At 33.8% G+C, this 9,107-nt stretch overlaps 1 protein-coding gene across 5 annotated transcripts in view; it reads left to right on the top strand.

Moving 5' to 3' along the window:
* Window positions 1-9,107, top strand: part of LOC112496168 (paired amphipathic helix protein Sin3-like 3) — a 75,207-nt gene that overhangs the window by 25,404 nt on the left and 40,696 nt on the right. The window contains exons 1-2 of one of the 5 annotated variants that reach the window (XM_052433292.1): window positions 2,557-2,591; window positions 2,731-2,823. The exons of 1 other annotated variant lie outside the window; for it this stretch is intronic. Coding sequence is in view for 2 of the 4 variants with exons in the window: in XM_025093355.2 (XP_024949123.2) it covers window positions 4,133-5,404 (1,272 nt within the window). In the remaining 2 variants the exon portion in view is untranslated. Of the gene's footprint in view, window positions 1-2,556; window positions 2,592-2,684; window positions 2,824-4,122; window positions 5,410-9,107 lie in introns of those variants that run through there. 3 more of the 5 variants (XM_052433290.1, XM_052433293.1, XM_025093355.2) reach the window with 3 other exon arrangements.

The raw sequence follows: 9,107 nt of genomic DNA on the forward strand, positions 1-9,107 counted from the left end.
AATGTGTTGCTTCGCCTGATCGCCTCAGTAGATAGATAGTACAACTTTCACGAGAAATGGCATGCTGAAAAATAAAAACAAAATGAAATGAAAAGTAACTGACTGTTTACTTAGCTGCATTTGACTGCACCGTAATTTGGTCTTCTCTGCTCAATAGTCTGATAATCCAACGGTTCTTAGCAGTCCATAAGCTTCATACACGCATTTTAGTTTATGTAATATTCAAGAAAAAAAATGGATATATTTATCATATTTTTTAATTATGTGAATAATCTCAAATTCTGATCCGACCCTTTTATTATCGTGTCTTCCATTTAACAAAATTTAATATTTTTTATAAAAGAATCACTTTCTAACCTTTTTTTAACATTTTCTTAAATATTGTAGTATTATTATATAACAATTTAAAGTCTTTAATCAATTTTATTGTAAATGTAATAAACATACTCGAGAATTCCCCTTCAACCCCATAGTGACAAAAAATTTCTGAATAACAACCGTAGATGACCGGCAAATAGAGAACTTTAGCCGAATAACATCCATAAGACACAAATTGAAGGGACTAGCCATAGTCCGGACTTCAACAGTAGAAAAATGAACTGCGGGCTCCTCTCTGGGAAGAAAAACCGGCTTAACCGTTATCGGACGCCCAGTGCGACTAGCAACAACGTCAGCAAAGGATTACTCAGACCTAGATGTAGCATTGGGGTTAAGAAAGAATGGATGCAGCATTATCCAAAGAGCCATATGAAGGTTTAGGGTGGGTCGATTTTGAGAATTGGATGCAGCTGTGGATCGGTTTTGAGGGTATCTAGCTGTAGATTGGTTTAAAGGAGGACGAGAAGAAGCTGGAATGGCCACATTTGAGGTGTCTAAGGAAGCATGATGTCTATAATCAGTAGTAGCTTGCACGGGACGTAAGGGAAGTTGTTGTAAGCTAGGGTTTTGCATGGGACGTGCGTCAGCTCCCATCAAATCGGAGTGTTCACTTAGCGACAGCAAAGGGGTAAAGGAAGGGATGTCCGGCAATTTTGAGAAACCCAATGGCGCCGGACAAAGGGTGGTTGCTCGGGTTGGGGGGCATGCATGCGATCTACGGTTTTGTAAGCTAGGTTGCTGGTTTTGAGAGATTTATTGTCGCTGGAAGGTATATAGGCGCTGTTGGTAAAGCTTGGGGTTCAATGGAGGCTCTGTCAGCAAAAGTTCACCACCACCAGCAGCCGATCAGGTGGCGGCGATAGTATTTGCGAAAGTTGGAGTAGGCTGCCGGTTTGGTAATCTTGTCGTAGGTTTTGCGGTAGTTGGGAGGTCTGTCGATCGGTGGGATGGAGACCGCCGTTGGGAAGGGGATCCAGCGGTGGCTGGTAGCACCACCTGTGGTCGGTTTGGCCATGGCCAGCTGGTCAATGGGCTGCAATTCTGGTGTGGTTTTTGGTGATCTTTCTAAAATATTGTAATAATATTATATACCAATTTCAGACTTTAAGGCCTTAAAATTTCTTAGAGTTTAACTGTTTAAGACTTTAAATTGGTATATAATAATACTATAATATTTTAGAAAATGTATAAAAAAAAAGGTTAAAAGTGCTTTTTTAATTAAAAAAAATCAAGAGCTGGTATATTGTTTTTTAGAGATTTAAAAGTGATTTTAGAAAGTTGAAGTAAATTTTAGTGTTTGGCAACGTTTTTGAAAAATTACTTTTGTCAAGATCACTCTATCTCATAGCAAATTCTAAAAAACAAAAAAATAGTAGCTTTTCAAAATCTGATTTTAAAAATTAATTTTACACTTATTACAAGTCCATATATATTCTCACATATATTATAAAAATTTAAAATCATCCTTATTCAATCAGGAAATAAAATCAAGAAATTTAAAGAGATCAATATTATTATATATACACAATAAATAATATTCTATATATATTTTTATGAACAATCATTATTACAGTAATATAACAATAAGATTTATTAAATACATACAACTCTTTTTAGAACTTTTACTTTTCTTTTGAAATAAATTTTACCAAATATCTAACTGATTTTATTTACAGCTGATTATTTTCACAGCACTATGAGCAACAATTGTTTTAAAAGCTAATGTATTACTAAATTGGTATTAGATTTTGTTAAAAGGAGATATAATAATAAAAATTTCGAATTAAGACTTGAGATTCTTCACACAATTAATAAATGAATTGAATTAATTTGACATAATATGAAGATGGTAGAACACCAGCATGATCCGCCAATCCAACTAAAATGATTCGTAAGTGAAAAAACCTAAAAGTCACCGATAAATCAATCTCAAATTAAATATCACTTTAATTGGCCACTTAAAAATAAAAGTATTGACTATTATCTTTCTTCGTAAACACCCAGTTCCTTTTCATTTTATAACACCCAGTTCATTTTCATTTTCATTTTATTTTAATTTTTCAGCATGTAATTTCTCATGCAAGTTGTACTAATTCTCTACTGAAGTGAGGCAACGCATTGCCCAGACTCACACAACAGGAAGAGTGTTTCTTGAAAAGAGATATAGGAAGAGAGAGCTAGTGCTCTTATTCTGCTCTGCTTTTAAAGACTAAGTAAGGACTAAGAAAAAGTCACAAAAATTTCTTCATTTCTTTCTTTTTTTCTTTTTCCTTTTTAATTGTTGCTTGACAATGATCATACCCAATTACCCATTTAATGTTCTTTTGGTTTGCGGTTTATGCTCACTGTTAGGGCTTTTCTAACGTTCACAATCAAAGCACATTACTCTGTTCCAATCGCTAGACAACTCAAGAAAAAGAAAAAGATTCAGGAAATTAAGATCTGGTAAGCTTTAGGTTTCTTTTTTCAATCTTTATTTTTGATTCGTGGATTGGGCCACTGTTTGGCTTCTGTGAAAGTTAAAGGAAGTGAAAAACAACAAAAGAAACATCAGAGCATATGGGTATTTTCCTAATTTGTTAGTTGTTAACGTGTGTGTTAAGAAACGTGATGAATAATTGTTTTTAAAAATGTGGTCCCATGTTCAATTGATGTACCTATTTGTATATTGTGAATTCGAAAGATTCTCGAAAATTTGTAGTTCTTTCTATCTTTATTTTTGTTTCAAAGGATTGGTGTACTGTTTGGCTTCCGGGAAAGTATAAGAAAATTGTTAAACAGAAAAAAAAAAAAAGCAACAACAAAAGAAGAATCAGGCTTTTGGGTATTTCCTATTTGTTAATTGTAAGTTGTTTACGTGTATGTGGCAACAGAGGATATGAAGATAATTGCTTTTCCAAATGTGTCCACATGTTCAATTTATGTAGGCATTAGTTATTGTTGAATTCAAATCTGAATTAGTGTGTAGGGTTATTGTCCAATCAATGTTTTGTAATTCTGCATGCATTATTTATTAGTACCATATAAGCCCGGGGTTAGTCTTTAGAAAGCAGCTTATAATTTGCCTAGGTACTTTAAGATCAAAGGTTTCCCCATACTTGATTAAATTAAACCGCCAATATTGTGTTGTTGTATATGATGATTTTTATTTAAGAAATGTAATTTTATATGCAGATGTTTCAGAATGGAGATGATAATATTTTCTCAATATTTTTGGGTATATGTTTGTAAAATTAGAGAGCCTAAAAGTCTGAGGCACATTTATGGTATTTTGGTGGCATATATGCTGCAATTCCCTCTAGTTATTGCATCTCAAATCCCAATCAATAATAAAGTTCTATTTTAAAGAAATAAAAATATTGAAAAATCAGTAAGTGATTTATCAGAAGGGAAGAGTTTAATGGGGAACATTATTTAAATATTTCACTCCGACTTAACTTCTTAATTAACCCATTAACAAATTAATGTAACAAGCATTAATCAGCTATATATATAAGTAGAAACTTTTTCACAAACCCTAATTCCTTCCACTAAAAGGATTCGTTAAGCTTCTCTATTAACTACTAAGGTACCTTCTTAATTTAATTAATTCTTTTACTTTTTAACATGCATTGTCCTACTAGAAGCAAGAAAACTTGATGGAGCAATCCATTGTTAATGTAAATAAGCAATATCCTTTACTTCAAAACTTTAAACTTCTAACATGTTCAGTTTTTTCACCATGCAATGTGCACAAATTTGCAGAGGCAATAAGATGATGAGCAGCACAAGCAGAGATGATCATCGCGATGATGATGATGATCTTAATGGTGTTTACTCACAGTTTCGAGCTTTCGCTCTAGCTGATTTAAGAGGTGCCGCTGTGGCTTTTCTCAAGGAAGTGAGGAAGAGATTTCGAAAGCAACATGATGGTATTTTTGTCAGATTTTGTCAGCTCTTGAATGATTTCACCAAAAGCAAAATCGACCGTGATAGTCTTGGACTGGAAGTAAAAGAGTTGTTTAAAGGGCACGATGACTTGATTCACAAGTATAATGTGTTTGTGCGCAATGAAGCAGATGATGAGGAAGATGGTGCTGGTGGTGGTAGTGATCATGATGATGACGACAATCACGAACCAGTAAATACACTTGTACCCGCGATTGATTTAGTGAAAAAGGTGAAGGCACGTTTTCAAAACGAAGAACAAGTCTATAAAAAGTTCTGGGAACTGTTGGCGGGAATTCGAGGAGAGCGGTTCTTGTTGCAGGAACTGAAAATGGAGGTTGCTAAGCTTTTTGGGGATGAGCATGGCGATTTGTATGAGGAGTTTGAGAGATATGTAGCACAGTGTGGAGAGCAGAAGCATGTTATAAAATCAATTCAAGATCTTGATCTCTCTAAATGCAAACAAGTTTCTCCTAGCTATTGGCGTTTGCCAGAGTACTATTGGATGCCGATGGCTAGCAATAGCTCAGAGATCGGTGACCAAGTTTTGAATGATAATTTAGTGTGTGCGAGTACAGGAACTGAGAGGAGTTCTTTCAAACAAAGACGAAGAACAAAGCAAGAGGAGGTGTTGTTTAAATGCGAAGATGATAGATTTGAGCTTGACCTGTTGTTGGGGTGGATGCATTCAGCTGCTGAGAATGTAGAGAAGCTGATGATCAAGATTGATGATCAGAATCTAGACAATGAGAAGAATTCTAAGATCGAAATTGAAGGGCATTTGGGAATTAGTTATTTGAGGTGCATTGAGCGCTTGTACGCAGAGCATGGCCTTGATGTGATAGACAATTTGCATAAAAATCCAGAAACAGCATTGCCTGTTATATTGAAAAGCCTCAAGCAGAAGGTAGAAGAGTTGGTGGAGCGCCGATCGGATTGTAATAAGATTTGGGCACATGTTTGTGCTAAAAATCATGACAAGTTACAGGAGATGCAACGTGAGTTAAAGAGCTCGAAAAGAGAAGATTTAGTGGCTAATGAAGAGAAATTGCAGAAAGAGGAAGAGATGAAGTTGGATGTCGGTGGAAATAAACAATAAATTGTTCTCAACTCAGAAACTCAACTCTCTGTTACCCAAAACGTACGAAGACTGATGAAATGTTTTCGAAAAATATTTGGGTTATGTTCAGTTTTTACAAATAAAATTTTAAAGATCTTGCTAACCTATGCGTGTATTATCATAATTATGGTCAAGTACCATGGCCTGTGGCCTCTGTAGGTCATTGTCATCGGATAGGTCGTGGCCGCATATGGAAGACGTTTGCAAAGGATTCTGAACCTGGAATGAAGGCATCTTCAGATTCCGGACTCAGAATGAAGCATCTGAGGAGGGTTCTCATCGAATATCAGAATCCCGGCAAAGGATTCGTGTTGGACACCGGCGTCATTAGCCAAAGATTGTTCATCTGTGACGAAGCATCAACGGGGGGTTCTCATTGCACGTCAGAATCCTCCACGAAGGATTCATGTTGCAGAATGAAAGTCATCAGCTAAAAGATCATTCTTCTGTAAAGGTCTCCAGCGGCATATTGAAACTGTGTTTATTAACAACCATTGCACGTTTGATTTCTATTATATGCTACCCAAAAGTTCAATAAGTTTACAGATAGCTTCGCATCAATCAACAATGCTAAGTGTAATTTTATGCTATTTCCTTTGTCCAAATTTAAAGAAGAATATATAATTCAAAGTCTATTTGTATATTTGTGCTGAGCATAATCACTCTGTTTTCCCTCCCTTGCTAATTTATCATGCCGTCCTCTTTTGTGACTCCTGCTGTATCAACTAGATAGAAGTTTGAAGATAAAAATGCAATTATTTACTCAAATAACACTACTGTGGATTATTGTTTGATGTTTGTTTTTATCTTTACTGGTTACCATATTTTGGCCTTAACATCTAAAATCCTTGCATATAATGACATAAAATGAAAAGTAAGAAGAAAAAGATTCGAGCATTGTCCTGGTTCATGCACCAAAAGTATGAACAAATAATCAATTCCAAAACTTTGGCATGGACTGAAAGAATCCACAATATAACATGTATGTTTGAAATGCTGGCTCTAAACCACATAAAAAGACTAGCGAGTAACGGATAGCTACATTGTAGTTGAACAATTTGCATGATGAATCCACAACATAACAAGTATGGTATTTGGAGTTTAAAACCCATTTGAGTTTGACATGATGAAAGTAAATAAGAACCAACATTTACCATGTTCACCTGAGCACTGAGCACCCAAAAAGGGGCATAAGAAAAGCAGAAAATGTCAAGCACCTATAACCTCACAACAACATATCCATGTGTGCTGCTCGCAACCTTGGTCTAATAATGCCTCAAGCTGGTAATTCAAGCTTTGCATTGTTCTTCCAGCTGCAAAAGATAAGGAAAAGATCAATATCAATGTAAACATCACATATGTTTTAATACAATTTGAAAAGAACAATTCACTTACCTTTGAAAGTAATAGTAAAAGAAATCTGCGTAGAGCAATGTCTGAACAAGCCCTGCTATCCAAGCTGCAAGAGAACAATCACGTAAATAAGGTGCTTACATGAGTATAACCAACTTATTGTCTGAAATCAATACCTCTTCCAAACCCAATGAAGCGAGAAATTAAAATAAATAAATAAATAAAAAGAAAGGAAAGAGAGAAAGACTTTTGAAAAAGTGTGACAATAAGATAACATCAAAATAGCAAGTGTGTATACGGTTGCAAAAGCTCACAAACAAAGAAAAAAGGAGTAAGGGAGAATGGGAGAGAATCATACTTATCCAATGGATGTAGTGATCCTCAGTGAAATAGCGATAAATCCAGTTTAATATGTACAATGCTCGGTATGCGCTGTACTAGGAGAAGCAACAAAGATAAGATACCATATTCAACCTAAAGAAAAGAAAACTGCTTGCAGAGTAGATAAGAGAAATGACAACACTATTTAGCATACTGCAGTAACTATTGGATGGTCGAATATCAATAGTTCGGACATAATCAGTCGCATCATGCTCTCACAACTTTATATACTTTTGCAGGACAAATAACTATGGTACTAAAACGGAAATGACCAAATATGACTACAATTTCTTCCTATTTATCACATATACCAAATAAGACAAGGTATACGGATAAACCTGTTATAGAAGACCGAACCTAAGTGATTAATGAGATAATTGGCTGTAATAAAGAATGTCCGTGTGTAGCAGACATGCAAATTCAACACATTGCAAAAATAAGGGTGAACATCAAACAGGCACACTTTTACTAGTTTTGTACCACTGGAAGGACACAAGCAAATAGCGGGATATAATACTCTGATCAATAAAATTGGATATTAGTTATTTAAGAAAAAAAATGTTACGGTCAAGAAAATTTTCCATTGCAAAATGAAAAGCCATATCTGAAGTGATACATGCAAATCATAGAATAGAGTCAATACTGTTTCTGACAGTTGATATAAATTCTGAACAACATAATTCTTTACCTTTTCTTTCCCCAAATCATCAGTAAGAGGTTAGAAGAAAGAACTATTAAGATTCCGATCAATAGATTCCAATTCATATCTCTGAATTTGATTGATATATGTGTGAATAATAAAACAATCATCTCAACTATTTTTTTTTAATTATTAATGTTTGTTAATCTTTAGGTGTATATTAGAAATTATTGATCCTTATGTTTTAATATGTTTATGTTATTTTTCCATAATATTATAAATGTTTTCGAAAGTTTATGTGGTGTTGGTGATATTGAGATCGTTGGAGCTAGTTGGAAAAAAAAATAGATATAAAAGTTCTAATAGATTAATAAGTTGAATATAATTTCGAACTTATCAACAACTACAAAATGTATAAGGTTTGTACACTTACAATATACACATTAATATATTTTTTTTAAAGTTAACAAAAAAATAATTAACTTTCATAAATAACGGTAGTTTTATAAGGTTGCCTAATCTTAAAAAAATCAATTCATATTTTTTATCAGTTTCATCAAATGCAAAATAAAAAAAAAAGAATAATACTAAATTCTTTTTTTAAAATTGCGTGAAGCGTGGTTCTATTTTCTAATTTATTAAATGAATGTCATTTGCAGACGTCCGCGCTTCATGGTAAACAGGTAAACGTTTATTGAAAGATAATTTTAGTTTAACTTGGGTTAGGATAAGTTCCTACCTATGGTGCCCATTTCAATTTATCTCGAACATCCGCAATTTTAAAAATAATGACTTTTGAGTACACACTACACACCGAAAGTTGATTCCAGAAATTTTACGACTTCTTTTCGCTTTTCTGTTCAGGATCATTATTTCATTTTCTCATTCTTACACTTCTGTTGACGTTATATGAAATTGTACTATACATATGGCTGGTTGCTCATTATTTCGGAGGACTTGGGATGTTTTCTAAAGTATGGATTCTGTAAACATTTACAGAGCTGTATAATTAAAAATAAATCAATTTTATTACACAACATATTATAATAAGAAAAGCCCCCTTCACTTGTGTTAGTGTTGCTTAGTTTTTAAATATTTTAAAAGCCACATGCACATAACATTATTTTTTTTTCCTGAAAAAAATGTGTACATCATTAGTTATGTATATTTACATACAAACGCGAAATCTTTGTAAACTCAAATATGTAGAAGATCTTTATTTTTTTTTATTACTTTAATTTTTATAATCACTAATAAACAATCACATCCATATCCATGTCATTGTCAATAGTAGTATTTTTGCTGACT

The sequence above is a fragment of the Citrus sinensis genome, chromosome 9 (assembly GCF_022201045.2).
Source record: "Citrus sinensis cultivar Valencia sweet orange chromosome 9, DVS_A1.0, whole genome shotgun sequence".
In the NCBI taxonomy this organism is placed as follows: domain Eukaryota; kingdom Viridiplantae; phylum Streptophyta; class Magnoliopsida; order Sapindales; family Rutaceae; genus Citrus; species Citrus sinensis.